Here is a 16,365-nt window from a genome sequence, read left to right as displayed (position 1 = left end):
ATCAGTAAAGGGAAAATATTTGCAGCAAGCTTTTCAGCTTTGCTTCGGCACTCTCATTTTGTAGCTATTATGGGTGACATTGCTGTGGGAGCTGCAGTGGCAGTGACACTTCCTCAGGGTTCACTTGTCTCTGTTAAGTCTCATTTGAGCCCTGCCTTGCTTCTGTGAAAGGAAACACCATAGGAGGCAGCCGCCCCGGCCTCACACGAAGTGCTCGCATCTTCTGGGCACGCAAGGCAACGAGGGAACGGAGGCGGGCGAAAGCAGGGAGAGCGGCCAGCCGCTCCCTGCTCTTCTCATAAGATGCCTGTTCGGATGTTGCCTTCTCTGGCTCCCTTCTTCTAATAGCAACATAAATAAAGGATGACCAGATGGATGTCCGAACATAGCAGATTCTCCCTTTTGGTAGACCAGCACAAGCACTGGCACTCAAGGTGTTCAACTACCAGAACTACATGTATAATCACACACACATACACACCACACTGTGCACAAATGTGTGATATGCATCAGTGCTGCTCTGGGCCCATTTCTGAATGCTGCTAATCTGAGGCTGGCCACCCTTGCAGGCACGCACGCTGGGGAGACAACGAGCCCTGGGTTCTCTGCAACGGCCAGAAGGGTCATACAGGCACAACGGGCAGCGTGAAGGATGAATGCAGTACAGAGAAGCGCCACAGCCCCTGGATCCGGGGGATAAATGTGATGTGGAAGGATCCAAAATAATGGCTAGAAAATCATAATGGAGAGAAATGAAGATTTTGAATAGCCTGGGAGGAGTGAGGCAAGAATCTAAAACCAGGGAGAGGGAGAATTGCATAGAAGCAGCTGGGGAATGACTGACATGTTTGTATTGGTGGCAAGTATGATTTGAAACTGAGCTAATGCACCTCTGATCTCACCCAGAGCAGCCATTTTCACATTCTTTAAAAGCAAAACAATTAGATATTCTGGTCTGACTTTCAGATTAACATAAGACATGAATATTTCTGTTTCACTTACTCACACCTTAACGGGCTGTATCTATGGTCTACTCACATATTTGTACTTTTGCTCACCACTCTGTAAAGTCCCCATGGTTCAGGAAAAAAATGCATTATTTCTCTTAAAAATATTAATGTGCCTTTCTGCTTCTCAAACTGTAAGGAAGGTCTATGGCTAGCATGAATTGATACAGTTTGGTTTATGAATTATATTAACTGATAATAGCAGAAGTTCTTATTCAGTTCTCACTGAGCACCTCTCTCTGCTCAAAATCAGAAGCTTAGTAAAATGTACTCAGCACCTTCCACATGAACGTGGAACTCGTGTTTCGCTCTGCCCACAGAATTGCTTGCTGTGCACTGGTAGGTTCCTTCATCGGCTGCAGACACTTGTTCTATCTTCAGTATCTTCCCGTAATTTTCTGTTACTGGTTTGTCCTTGGGCAAACTGCCAGTAACCTTGACCCAGTTTAGATGAGGAGTTGGGCTAGTAGAAAAAAAAAAAAGAAAAAAAAAAGGAAAAAGGGAAAAAAAGAAGCAGCTTTTGAGTTAAATATCATGATGCTGTAACGCCTTGTGTTAGCAGAGCTTCTAGAGTTCACGCGGATGGTTTGCAAAGTGAAACTTTGAGATTCTTTTGAGCGACCTCCCTTTTTAAAACACGGAGGCTATACGGTGGCTACACTACAGACTATACTGTAGACTATTCATAGACTATACTGTTCCTTGATTTGAAGGACCTCTATGAATAAGTACTTCACAGCCAACAACAGGCCATGACACAAGGTTTTCCTTGTAAACATATTGGCATGAGCTGTATCAGAGGGAATGCAACTCACTTTGTCCTACTACAAAAGGGCACTTGAGGACAGACAAGGAGGTAAAGACTTCATTAGAGTGACTTCACCCAGTACCCTGCCTGGAAAGGTTTCCAACCATTGGAGATGGCTGAAAAGACTACATTTTTAGAAAGCTAATGGCAGCGACACAGAAATTTGGGACAGGTTGCTGTCTGAGCATTCCCAGCTGGGCTCCCTGACCCTGCCACCATGCACGATGCAAATACACAGTGTCGTATCTGCTTACTCTTGTGTCCATCTGGTACTGTGGCAAAATGCCCGGGCACAAGCTACTCAAAAGCCCCAGGTACCAAGAAATTATGGTTTTCCATGAGCAGTAAGCATAACAGTACAAATGTCATATTTCCTGCAAGAGTTCTTTTCTTGACACTGTACCAAAGTAAGGCACTGTGTTGCGCTGGTGTTGCATTCAGGCAATGCCCTCCCCAATCTGTCAGTATGCAGAAATGACAAATTGGAAGCGTACTTATTTCCTTATTCTGCAGTTAGCTGTCCCTGACCTTAGTCACTTGCAATTTGACTCAGTCTATCCGCTTCTGTGGCTTGTGGACTTTCATTGGAGTGGATTGGCAGAGATATAGGTAAAACTGATCATTTTTCTGCTGAAAGTGAGTTATTTTAACAAATAAAAATATCTTTTGGGGGGTCTAAACGTTGCATTTCTGAAAGGTTTTTGTGAAAAATATTTTTTTGGTCATGTGAGAAATACTATAATCTCATAATCTCTCCTCCCTCTAAAGCTCCTCCTGATAGGAGAGAGATAAAAATAGAAATTACTTTGTCTTCTTCCAAAGGTGACTACTTAAAAAGAAAAAAAAATTTTTTGGAAAAAAAAAATTCCTGGAAATTTTTGAATGTAACAAAAGTGTTTCCTTTGACCTTTTTTCCAAATAAAGAGCATCATTTTTTGGTTTTCTCTGCTTATAACATATGATAGCAGTTCTACATGAAAATTTGTATCTCTGCAACTCCAAGGCGATTTGTGTTTTAAGTACCTTGACAAAGTTATAAACTCACGTCCACGGCTAGGTGGAGGTTCAGGGGCTGCGTGGCAGTGAGCGACACGAGCACGCATGCGAAGGGAACTACAACCCGCTGCAGACGCTTGGAGTGAAGCCAGCAGAGACAAGTCATTTGCCTTCTCTCACAAAATGGCAACCAACCGCAGAGGCATAATCTCGCCAGTTCCAAGAGTGAGTGATGCCCTTTAAAGTCCCCATGGAGAAACTAGATGCCCTAAACATGTTTGTTCAGGCAGATAAATATCCTGATTTTAGGATTTTATAGAGGGGATAACTGCACAGCTTTTAGTATGAATTATCTATCTGCTAAGCACAGCCTGCATTCACGGACCTGCAGCCCAACAATGCAGGATGAGAACATGATGATTTAAGTCTTCTTTCAAAAAAGCTCTGTCACAAACAAACCAGAAGCAACTGTGCTTTCAGTGTGCATTTAGTGGTTGCAGAGATTTTAACTTTACCTATTTCTCTGATGGCAATTCTTTTGGGGCAGACTATTGCATCTACAAGTGCACAGTAAAAAAAGAAAACTGAAGGCATAGTGCAGCTTATTTCTGAGTCACTCCAGCAAGAACAAGGTCTGAGAGAAGTATCCACAGCTTCATCATGAGGACTGCACTTAAATCAACATTTACTTAGCCATTCCCTTTCCTTACTTACCTTATTTTGTCCTGTGTTATTTATAACAAAGAACAAAATTGTCCTGCTCTATCTGCTCATTTCTCATCACATACCATCTCGTTTAACCCTTTCCTATATTATTATAGTGACTGTCTTCTCACTGTGATACTCTGCCATGCTTAGCACAGCCAGATCCATGACTAAAGCCCTTAAGCAGTGCTACTTAATATAAATGCTACTAGCGATCACAAGCTTGAAATGCCCACGCAATGCAAAGGACCAATTTTTCCCAGAGGCCTGTGTAGGAATGGGCCCAAACAGAAAACATGGAACTGGAACTAAGTTTGCAGAAAGTCCATTACTATTGGTTTTAACAAGGTGAAACCAACAGGCCTGATTGCAGTTCCCTATATTTTTACACAGTCGTGGACTCTGTTCTCTGACATACTTTTTTCTGTGAGAACACCTTGGAAGAGACATCCTTCACACAAAAATTCTGAGTGCTGGGGAATAAATCACAGAAAGCGCCCAGGATCGTGTGCGCTCCCTAAATAGCATCGCCGAGCCCTGCAGCTGTCGGAGGAGAAGGCTGGGCTAGAGGGACCAGTGGTCTCACTCAGCAGGGCATTTCTGATGTTCTTAATAGATTTCTTGTATCAGGTCACCCAAGAGCTTTCCTTTCGAAAAGCTGGGATCATAGGAAAAATGCTCAATAATTTCTGTGTATTGAAACAAAACTGAATTGGTCAAATGAGAAACATTATCAATTCAGTCAAATGATAAAAGCTAAATTTTGATGTTACTCAATTTCTCAACATTTCAGAAGTAATGTCACTCAGAGAGGTTACCACAGTAGTTATTCTAGTATAAGAGAAAAAAAATCAATACTTACCATGGTATGATTTCAATTACTTGAAAACTACACCAGTAACGAACATGAGAAGGTTGCACGCTAGCTCTGTGCTGCTTTACAAGTACACATACTTCAGAGAAACTCTGCATAGAGATTCAGTTTAAAATTGTATATGCATATATGTATATACATAAATAGTTGGATAACTTCTAACATTGCTTCTTCTTTAATCAATTCTATTTCAAAAAGTGATTAAGTGTGTGCATTACTCACAGCCCTTCAGCAATACATTCAAGTAGTAGTACACCTCCCTTGATGACGGTGACTGATGAGCTACTGCCAGAAGATTCAGGGGGAATCAGCAGTTTGGGTTTTCTCTCCTTGATAAAATTTGCTTTAAAAAAAAAAAAAAAAAGGCACATAAAGAACAGGTAAAGAACTTACACATGAAACCTTGCAGCCTTTGCTATCCTTCAATACTGCCACAAACACTACTTCTGTCAGAAGATTTGTGACACTGATTTTTAAATTTTTTGTTAGATGTACGTTGTTTAAGTCCAGTCCAAGATTTACTCTCCTACTTACAGTGAGAAGATGGCTACAGTAATACAAACAGGTAGCAGCACTTGCGAAACATGGTTTTCTGTGGTTTCGTGTCCTACTTTCCAAGTACCAGCCCATTTCTATCATACACCTTAGCCAATTTTGGCCCATTAGCCTTTTTAATTACTGCTCTTCCTACCTGCACCATCTTTCTTAATATGTTTCCTCTGCATCATCTTTTAAACCCCAGATGAAAACCTATCTTTTCTGTCGATACCCCACCAAATTGTCCTTCTTGCTGCAATTATTAAATCTACATTAATAGAGGCACGATTTGTAAGGAAGACTGTGTAAACAATAAAACAAGATTGACCTGCACTTCATTTCAACAGACCATTTATTCTAGCCTGCCAAACAACCGTCTCTTGATGAAATATGCCTGGAGTTACATGGCTATTCAGTTATCACTATAGTAACAATTAGCACAGTAATGAATAAGTCCCCAAATGATACTAGTTCTTCAAAAATAGTCATTTACAGATGATTTGTTAAAAGACTGTATGTCTTTTTCTAAACTGTTTTTCTCAACCATTTTTCTCCCACCCCCACCTCCCCTTGCTTTGTATCTCCCCAAACGTGTGTGTCACAAGCATTCAGAGCTGCAGCAGGACACGCAGCGCCCGAGGTATTCTCCTCCCCGGCCCTGGACACGCTTCCCCTCCTTGCACATTTTCCATCTGCCCTCCACCTCCGTTGCCAAAGGCAGGCAATCCCCTTCCCAAGCAGTGACAACAGAGTCCAGACATTCTTCCAAGGGCAAATCGTTCACTCAATGTCTGTCGCTCTGCACAAGCTCTGCTTGTTCTGTGCCCAATGGGTCACCTCCATGGGTCACGTCTTTGAGGACTGACCAGTGCTTTGAGTTATCCATCCTGAAACACTCCAAGAGAACCCACTTTCCAAAAACTTCTGAGCTTGATCAGCAAAACAAGGTCTTTCAGGCGTTTCAAATTTGGTGTGTCAAAAACAGAGGTTTTCTGAACCAATTTAGCCAAATATATCAGAATCAAGAGCGACATCTGAAAACCACAACCCTCATTTTTAAATATTTAAAACAAAACTAACTGGGTGGAGAATTACAGGAATGCCGCTAGCTGTAATTTGACCTATCTGTGTTGTCTGCATAAAGGTCAGTAGCTTATTTTCAGGATATTGCTGCACAAAGCAAGGGAAGATGGGAATCTCCAGGGCGAGAACTGCTCCGTTGCAGTGCTTACCTGCAGCGAATATCAAACAGCGTAATCTACAGCGAGAGGGAACTATCCCACGTTTGCAATGAGGGAGAGCTAGAGATGTGAACGGTTTCTACAGAGCAACTAAAGCTCTGTAAATCCATACCTTAAGCTTACCCTGGGGTGATGCAGCCATATAAAGTATCTTCTTTGCGACCCTTCAGACGTGAGTTCATCTGTGGGTACCTAGCGCCAGTGTCTTCCTAACCACCAGAGGAAGATTCAGAGCATCCAGCTTTGGCTCCTGCTCTGAATGGCCCCCTCCATTTGCGATACAAGAAACCAAGGGCATCAGCCTCCTAACTTAACATTACATTAGGAAATGTAAATGTCTTTTCGTAACTCAGAAAACTACCTCCTTGTTAAAACCCTTCTGATTTCTGTCAAAAAGTAAAAGATGAGCAAATTGCACTCCACGGGCCACTTAAATCCAGCCGACCATAATAAAAAGGCGTTTGCAATTTTTTTTCCCCTGAGCTGAAGCTCATATTTCATCTCCACTGGTAGATTCCCAATTTAAAGGCTAAATAACAGATGCATTTAACTCACCCTTAGTAACCGCAGCATTAGGTGAGCCTGAGTCATTAGCATGTTTAACTGAAATAAATAAAAGTGACAACCAAATACAAACATGCATAGTTGATACAGGATCAAAAGAAACAGTAAATCAACCAAAACAAAACAAGCAGTGCCCTCCCCAATAATTTCTGCCATAAAAGAAATAAACAAAAAGAATTTAATATAAATCAATGGATGAACAATGAATTTCTGAAAATATAAAGAAAATATGTTAATGATGTGCAATATTCTGAAACATACTTCATGGGTGATTTAATCATCATTTCATCCAAGCTACCTGGCATCATACAAGATCAATAAGCCCTGAGCACCCACTAAAAAGAAAATTTATAAAATCTGCCCAGTCTCTTTTCTCTTATTGTTTACCTTTCTTCCATGTATTTTCTTTTTATATAGTCCCTTCAACAGTGACTTGGCACAGAGAGGAACGGGCAGTTTCATTCTGGGTTTACAAAATCCTCTAAGAATATGCCTCACTTTCAAACCTGCACCTAGTCTCACTGCTTCAGTGGCAAGATGCATGCACGTAAATGTTTTCCTGGACTAGTGCCAGGGTTATCGGAGGCCCCAGAATCAAACCCTGTCTCATTTTTCTCTAATCTGTGTGTCCACGTGTGCAGGAACTGGACACATTATAAAAGCTATGGAGAACAGTGTTTCATTTTGGTATTTTTCTCACAATTATTATCCTAAGATATGGTTTAAGCAAGTATTAAGATTTACAAACCCGGTATTAATTCTTTATCTTTTTATCCCAACAAGAATACTCTCAAAATCATATATTAAATATTAAGGCTTTCATTTGGGAAGAAAAACATCCTTGGCTTTCTGGGCTACGTAAGCCCAAAAGGTCAGAAGAATTAGTGAAACAGAAGGTTGATATTAAGGGCACAGGAAGCCTAAACTAGTGTTAAAAGCAATAGCAGAAACTATTACAACTGAAAGATATTCAAGCAAAAAGGGATGGATCTCCAGCCAGTATAAGCTGCCTTAGATCCATTGGCTTCTGCAGGCTTTGCTGATTTAATACAGCTGAGAATGTGGCCTAATGCACTTCGTTCCTTCCGAATATTCGTAGTCCTGTCCTTAGTGTCTCAGACTGTTCCTGCACACGCCATGCATTCAGCTGGACTGCCCTTGCGCAGCTGGCACCAGCAGCCTGCCACAGCAGCAGCCCCATACCCACACGCGCAGGCACGCGCACGGGCAGACCCCGCCACTCTCCCAGGGAGGCTCAGGTGCCGGGACAGGCCCTGAAACCACCTTCTAGGCAAGTCTGCGATCTGACCAGATTCGAGCTGACCAGGAGCCTTGCAGCCTACAGAAACACAGAGATGTTAAAAAACCCCCCAAGAACTGGAGAACAGTTTAATATTCCACACTCAATATTTCATCAAGGAAATGGAAAAGCCTCTTGTGTCACTACTGCTGTTCAGTCCCTCAGCACTTTTCATTTTGTAATTTTAACAGAGGCAGCCTGCAAAGGAGATTTTATTTTGCTTCTGACTAGCCTGGAACATCACAGAAGCCACTGCCAAGGGAGGTCCAGAAAAGGGTCCACAGGGCTTGTTATTAAATGGCAGGCAGTGTCTCCCTAGAGAGGGCAGGCACATTTGTGTCTCCTGGTGATATTTACCTTTTCTTGACACACAGTGAAAGGGAAGGCAAAGAGCCCTCCGTGACTGAGCACACAGTCAGGGACAAACCCTGAACCACAGGCTCAATAAAGCTCCTTTCAAGCCCTCTGACATCACGTCAGCGAGTGACAAACTCCCCGATGGGACACCTGAGCTGGTCCCTAACGCCAGGCTACCCAGCCCCATTGCTAAGCACAGACTAAAGCTCAGGGAGAAGGAGGAAACATAAGATGCTTCAACATCCCGTGAAGTCCAGCTGGTGACCCACTGGACTACACTAGATGCAGATGTCCCAGATTCATCATCATTACCTTTTGGGGAGAACAGGAGGAAGACAGGGGCATTTGGGGGCTCAACAGCTACAAAAAGCTTTTATCAATTGGACTTAGCCCTTAGAGTAAGGTTAATAATGCAGGAATAAGCACAGTAACATATATTATCTTCAGAGAGAATCATATCAGAGACACATGGCACACATCTGCCTTTGCTGACGCCTGGGGAGTTAGAAAAGAAAAACAGCAGAAAGCAAGAAATCACTCGTCTACAGACTTACAACGGGAAACCTTCAGTGTCATTGGCATTTTCTGTACAATCGTCCTCAGTCTTGGAAATGCTGCAAAGCAACAATAATCACTCCGACTGTCATTTTCTTCCACATTTGCAAAGTAGAGATCTCCCTTAAGGCTCATGGAGACCCTTTCATCTTGTGGAATGTGCTGCAAATCTAGCAAGAAAAAATAATTATGATATGGTAATGATACCGAGCTGTTTCACCAATACGACTACTAATGCCTTCCTGTCATATGTTTGCTTCCAGATAGAGAATATAACTTTGATGCAAGAGAGGCAGAAGGCCCAGCATAACCAATGAGGTATTTACCCATATTCAACATACAATACTAAGTACCAAGTTCCTGGTCAGGTCAAAGGAAAATTCCAGCACCTTCGATGATTCAAAGGGCTGCAATGATGATATGGAGGTTACGATTTATAGATTTCCCCTATAGCTAGTCTCCCAAGCACTTGTTCTTCTGCATTATAGATTCCGTATTACAGAAAATCTGTATTACAGATTACAGCAAGGAAGCATACACTAAAGTTACTGTATTGTCTCGTTGGTGATCCAGCCAAATGCAGGTCTGTGCGAAAGATGTATGTCAGGAGTAGAGAGACTGCCTTACAAGATCAGAGGTTTAATCTGGCATCCTGTCTCTGAAATTACTTGGTCAGCATTAGAAACAAACCCCGAGTGTCGTGAAGGCAATCTGAGTTACTTCTGCTTCTCACAAGCGAGAAATTCCTACAGAATACAAATGCTAAAGAAGAATGCAAGAGAAATCCTCAAAGAACTAATTATGCATACCTGACAGATTTTTTTCTTCATGTCATAAATTAACCATTAGTTTATGCAAAGAGGAAAATAATAATGATAGAAATATGTACTCTGATATATTTAGCCCTCTCTACTGGAAATGTAGTGGTCCTCATTACTGGTAGATTCTTCAACTTATTTTTAATCCACTTAAACGCATAGATTTAATAACATGTTGTGTAAACGCATTCTACAATTTAACTGTGTTACGTAAAAATATATGTCCATCCACCATTTTTAAATTTTTTCAATTTCCAGATCTTTTTCCTAAGCACTTGCACAAATATTATTCCCATCACTTACACATATCAAATGTAACTGCTCCAGAAGACAAATGTTTTGACTCTGCACGTGAGTTGTGTGCAGACTGGTTACTTACCAATATTCATCCAATAGATATGCAACGGTGGGATGCCTTTCGGGGGGTTACAATGCAAAATCACAGAATCACCATGCTCCACATCAAGGGGCTCAATTTTTTCCTTTGGGAATTTTGGCACACCTATACAGAAGGAAAAAAAAAGTTCCTCTTTTATTGTTTGTTTTATTATCTTTAAAATTTTGCCTTTGGCACCCCCCTTAATATACATCTTAATAACATATTAACCTTACATTTGCATTCTCTGCCTTTATTTGCTGCTATTATTTATCTAATGACCTACAGTAACAATGCAGCTTATTAACAGCAAGAAATCTCTGCTAGCATTCCCCATTCCTAAAATGCAAAGGTTGTAGTATCGAAAGCCTGGCAACTGAATGGTGGTGTTTAACCTGTCTGTAACATCCAGGAGCTTTGGCGAGACTTCATTTTAAGGTATTTATTTTCAAATGTTTTTTCTAATCCATCTACCTGTACTGTTTGGAAGGGAAAGCTCAAGGCCTTACAGAACCCAAGCCTGAGCCTAAGATGGGCACAGATGCGGGTGTATTGCTGGATCCCTGGCTGCTTGCTGGAGAGCAGAAAACAGGCTGGCAATACAGGACATTCTGCAAAATCTTGACTAAAAAATGGTTCCCAAGGCGCCACTGCAAGTCAATACAAGCGAGGACAGTCATCAGGCAACTATTCTAGCTGATGCCTGGAGTTGTCCCTACTCTAATCTCTCGCCAGAATTGATAAAGTATGATAACAAAAGGCAATAAAAGATGTATGTAAAGTATGATAAAAGACAAAAGAGGCTGCCTCCTCATCCCCTCAAGTGTGATACCGTCGCTGTGCAGACTTGCAGGCTCCCTTAGCAAGCTTGTCCTGCAAGGTGCAGAGACCGGCTTTACACGAAACAATGCTCACGGGTGCACAGGGCTGCATTATTTAGCCTTAAATATAGATTCAAGTCATTAATGGATCAAGGACTTGATTAAACACTTAGAGCCAAGAGAGTCAACACTGATGTCAGCAGGCTGTGCTTAAGTATTAAGAAGCAGCGACCAACTTCCAGCTACGGTGAGGCGTCAGCCAAAGCTTGAGCCGAGCTGGCCAAAGCGGGGCAACCCAGCCAACCTGGGCAGCCGCCAGCTGCGCAGGGCTCACCTCAAGCCCGCCCCAAATTCTGCACCGGAAAGCCGCCCTTCAGAGGTTATTGCGAACAAGTTAACCTGCAAAATGCAACCACTCCTTAAACAAATTTAGCCGAGACAGTTTCAGGGCAGACGCTGTCTTTGCTTTCATCCCAGGCAAGTTCAAACTAGCAAAAGTTTCAGTGCAGGCAACTGCATTAAACAGCAAAATTAACAGCAATTAAACAGCACAAGAACGAAAGCATCCTGGCTGCGCTGAACCAAAGTGGCACGGCAAAAACTGCTGCCTTGGCATTCAAAACTTGAAAGGGAAATCCAATAGAGAATAAAAAACGTGAAGTGCTAGTGGGACAGCAGCCCCACAGGATAGCTGCAGTGTCCTGTCGCACAGGAATGCACCTGAACAGTGGTAAACTGCTTTCGGTAAGATTTCTCATCTATAAATAAGAAACTGAAGCAGTAGATGGTAAGGGTTATATCGGTTTGAAGGCCATTTAGCATCTCCCTGTCTGCCCCCTAAATATTAATGTTATTAGCCGTAACTCATTGAGCTGGGGAGAGCAGGGTCAGTGGGCGATTTGCCTTCCCAAGAGCAGCGCCGGGGTGCGCGGAGGCCGAGGCCGAGGCCCTTCCACCGGCCCCCACCAGAACAGCACGGAAGGGCACAAACGCAGCACTGCGGCTCCGAGGAGACTTCATACATCGTTATGCTTTCCTGTACATTAGTAAATAATATAATAATAACGAGCAATCACAATAACATTGATTGCCTGGATGCTGATTGTGCATAGATTTAATCTCGAGAATGAAATTAGATTATTAATGCATTACGAATTCTTTGGACAGGCTAACGAACATCACCCACTCTAGCGGTGAAATTTCAGATAATAGAGGGAACAACACGATCAAACCCAGTGCCTTCAATAACCCAAACTCTTCGAGGCCTGGAAAGGGCATCTGCTAACTGCTAGAGAGCTGGAACATTTTCCTGTAGAAAAAAGCAGATTTGTTCATCTCAAACTTGCTCACTTTTCCCAAAAGCATATTGCTTTCAACAAAACTTTAAGAAAGCAGGATCAGGTGAAGGGTATGGGATTTCTGACTAGAGAAAGCAAAACAAGGAGATCAGCAAATAGACTAACACTCAAATCACTCACCTATGACACTGGGAACTCTTGTTCAAACCCTTTTTTTGCCTGATACGACACAAAGACTGAATCTGGATCTCCAAGATCCCTGCTGGGTACCATAGGCACTCATCTCTTCAGTCAGTTTCTTTAGTCAATAATTACAGAATTATGCAAAAAGATACTAATTCCCAACACAAGAGAGTGAAAAATTATGGTCTCAGAGACAGTACAGTATGGGTGTTCATTCACAGTACATGGCTCAGACTTCCACCTCTGGTCCCAGCCGGGGGAAGCAGGGACTTGAACCTGACCATCTAACATCTCTAACAGATACCTGAACCACAAGGTGGTCGGGTCTTCTGGGTTCTTCTGTGCTGTTCTGTTTTGCTTCATTCTTGGTGAAAACCACTGAAAAACCTTGATTTTCCCTCAGGGTAGAACTTGGAGTGTTCTGAACCCTTGAAATTTTGCAAGAGAGGAAAATTCAGCTTTCGTGATAATTTCCTGAGCCAAACTCTTCTGACAATCACATTAAGTTGAAACTTAGGCCAATGTCCCACTGATTTACTTGCTGAGACCCAATCTGTCTCAATGACTAGAAAGAGAACTGCTTCTGAATTCTGCAGGAGGAGATTTATTGAGACTCAGAAGCGAACAGTGCATTAGATTTTGGCTCTTGTACATTAGCCTTTAGTCCTCGTATGTAGGCAACACTTTTTGCAATACTCCTCTGTTGTAATTAGTGATACTTTAGAATCAGTCACTACTGATTTGTGACTGATCACAGAAACAATCGTGACTGAATTAAGCTATAAAGTATTATACAAGATTAATTGTATGACGAATACTGTATGGAGTTATCAACGCAGCACATGGATGCTGTAAAATTTACAACCAATTGATCTCTCTGCAGCAATACCATTAAAACTGTCGTGTCAATCTTTCATGCAATTCCCCACACACAGCTATAATGAGAGGGCCGAAGAACCGTGCAGAGCTCCGACTGCTGCATCTCACATGCCCACGACACAGGGGAGAACAACATTATTTAACGGTTCTGCGAAAGGTTTGCTGTAACGCCAGCAGCAGGATGCTCTCGCCACGCAAGCAATCAAGTGACATACACAACAGCCATAGGGAAGATGAAAAACTGCAAACTTGACTTCTGGTGTGCAACAGCATCTTGTAAATGCTCACTGGGGCATATGAAGCTCTCCAAATCATCTTGGGAAAGGCTTCCCTGCCCAAGTATTGCCTCTTGTCAAAGCTGCATCTTGAAGACTGTACGGCACTCAAAGAACAGAGCCACATTGCTTTGACAGCAGGGAAACCAAGAAAATGAAAGATTATCAGTGTCCAGTCATTTGTATAATGAACCAGGCTCAGTTTAATCCCCTGTGTGACTCGAAGTTTAATGACCACACTGTGCTTGAGATTAGGCTGAAATACCACTGAGAAATTAAGTTCGCTGAGAGAAATTTCAGAAAGAAGGCTGGCTTACTCCCTCCTACTTTTTATCCGTTCAGAAAATGTCATTTCTCAGTGAAAAATAAACAGGAGGGAGACCAGTATAGTACAAAATAAAATCCAAATTGGAGTTTAGCAGTATAGATCCTGCAATGTATCAGCCTGAGTACGATACTTTGGTCCTCAACAGGATTACTTTAGATTTACTCAGGTAATTCTCAGCACGCTTTGTCCCACTGCTTGGTTTTTGTCCTACTGCTAACAATTACAGTGATTTTACACAGCTATAACTGCTCTATGTGAACTTATACCAGTTTACATGAGAAGGGAGTGCACTGGATTTGGTATTTTACATGTAAAGTGTTAAAAGTTGAAGTAGAGAAGGAAAAGGATTTTTCACTTTTTCACCACTGTGTCTGGTTCCTACCAGAATCTGGTGTAAACTGAGAGTGAGCTCATTACAGTAAATCAGCAATTAACAAATATCTGGGGAAACTACTGCATGGAAATACCACTATACACTAGATCTGTTTTCATAAACTTCCCAGTGCTTTTGGACTCTGTGAAATCTGGGCTAAATGGATATTTAGTCTGACCTACAATGGACAGTCTTAAGTTTCTTCCATGTAGAGAAATCCTTAAAGGATATAAGGATGAGGGAAAAGTGGGCACAGTCAAGAAATCTCTCTATCCTGGAAACTCCCAGCTCCTCAGACGCTCTCATTAGTACCTGACCCATCTGTTCCACAGACCAGCCCCAGGTCAGCCTGTAACCTGTCCAGTGAACGGCCCAACGCATCAAAGAATCATAAAAGCGACTTACAGCCACCGAGCACGAGGTGCACTGAATACAGCTTGGGCAGCTCCCAAGACTCATCTCAGAGCATCAGTTTCTATTCAGGTCCATGCAGCATATGCAGTAGTTAAAGCTGTGATTTTCATCGCAGCCTTTGAACTGTTTATGAGATATGATTCTGCTTACTTACAGATTTTTTAATTGCTGCGTTCAAGTGACAAAGCCAGGGAAGCCTGGCTGTCAACAAGACCGCAGCAGCCAGTCCGCTCGCTTTCAAAAAAGCTTTTATGAGGGAACCAGCGATGGTCGCTTATGGGGTGTAAATCTCCCTTTATCGCCCTTTCTAGAATTATGGGCACTGGCAACAGTCAGAACAATCTCCATGATTTAGCTGGCTGGGAAAGTTGTCAAAAGTACAGGAGGCTGGTTTAGGCGGCAGGAGGTTTAAGTTTTATTCCCACAGTGTGCAAATCCTCAGCACATCACCCTCTTCTGTTTTCTCTTCTATAAAACGAGTGTGCCTTCACAGTCTGCTACTGAGATCTCCTATTTTAGTGGCTATTCAGTATCTTTTGGTTACTTCACAATATTCACCAACATTTTTGAATATTAAATACAGGTTTTGCTTTCTTTGGGCAGTGCAGAACTGACGTTAGTGACATAGCACTAGTTGCCACTGGACAATTTTATACTTAGGCTCTGTTTCCATTCTCAGATCTTCAGCCTTCTAGAGCAAAGATTTAGAAATACTCAGCATAAACTTTAATGCGGTCTGCTGTGAAGGGTCTTTCACATTAAGTTAATTAATGATGTTTAAGTTGTACTTTTTCTCCTTCTTCTGACACTGGGGCTACCCAGGAATTCAAGTAATAGATTCCCTAAATACGGGAGGAGGGTAGCTGGTGTCCACGTTCTCTCCATTGTAATTCATTTTGATTCTGCGCCCGTCTTGTAACAATCTGAACTTTGTCAATGATACAAAACGTACACAGATCCCGAGACCCCATCATTCCCCATTCTCCCTGATGTCACCATATATGGGGGAGGTGTGGTATTTTCATTATGTAGGTGACATTCAGTGATCATTTCTGCTGACATTTCTATTGCTTTCCTGGATCGTCTACGGAGCGTAAACAACCTTTTGTTCTCCTTGTCAGCAGCAACCTTACTTTCCTTACAAACCCTGTATTCTACTTCTGCAGTATAAATGTAATTTATGAAAAAACCCTAACCTAGTCTGATGGTCTGACTTGATTTTTTTTCGTTTGTTTTACTTCATTGGCACAGTGTCTTGCCAAGCAGCTTACATTTTACTTGAATACCATTGGCAAAGCTCTGCAACCTCTGCATCATTATCATGAATGCATGTAGTGATCTCACATGTACCAGTCTCTGCTTCAGTACTTACTGGTGAATAGAGTTAATTTATCCCAAACTCTTCTATGTCAGTGATTGCTTAATTTACAGAGGTTCTGTGCACCGGCAGCTCTCTTTCACTTGAGGAGAGTTGTAGAGAATCCAGCACTTTAGAATATCAAAGGTGTCCTTTTATCACTCTCTGAATCCTGATTTAATTTGCAGTATATATGGTGCACAGTCAAATAAAGTAGTAGAAGAGCATGAATAAAAGTAAATGTGCCTTAAAAACAGTGGGAGTTGGGTAAATCCCTCTCATAAACTCTCTCTACCATT

The 16,365-nt window shown here is 42.1% G+C and overlaps 1 protein-coding gene across 10 annotated transcripts in view; it reads right to left on the bottom strand.

Annotated features, from left to right (window-relative positions):
* The window catches only part of CHL1 (cell adhesion molecule L1 like), a 148,160-nt gene that overhangs the window by 40,018 nt on the left and 91,777 nt on the right, over positions 1 to 16,365 (bottom strand). For 9 of the 10 annotated variants that reach the window (XM_064519221.1, XM_064519215.1, XM_026110485.2 and 6 more), the window contains 5 exons: positions 10,142 to 10,264; positions 8,944 to 9,114; positions 6,724 to 6,771; positions 4,613 to 4,733; positions 1,286 to 1,470 (listed from right to left, as the gene is read on the bottom strand). In XM_064519221.1, the coding sequence (XP_064375291.1) occupies positions 1,286 to 1,470; positions 4,613 to 4,733; positions 6,724 to 6,771; positions 8,944 to 9,114; positions 10,142 to 10,264 (648 nt within the window). The remainder of the gene's footprint in view (positions 1 to 1,285; positions 1,471 to 4,612; positions 4,734 to 6,723; positions 6,772 to 8,943; positions 9,115 to 10,141; positions 10,265 to 16,365) is intronic. The other variant, XM_026110503.2, reaches the window with a different exon arrangement.

Source organism: Dromaius novaehollandiae, chromosome 12, assembly GCF_036370855.1.
Source record: "Dromaius novaehollandiae isolate bDroNov1 chromosome 12, bDroNov1.hap1, whole genome shotgun sequence".
Taxonomy (NCBI): domain Eukaryota; kingdom Metazoa; phylum Chordata; class Aves; order Casuariiformes; family Dromaiidae; genus Dromaius; species Dromaius novaehollandiae.
This window is presented reverse-complemented; position numbering and strand designations above follow the sequence as displayed.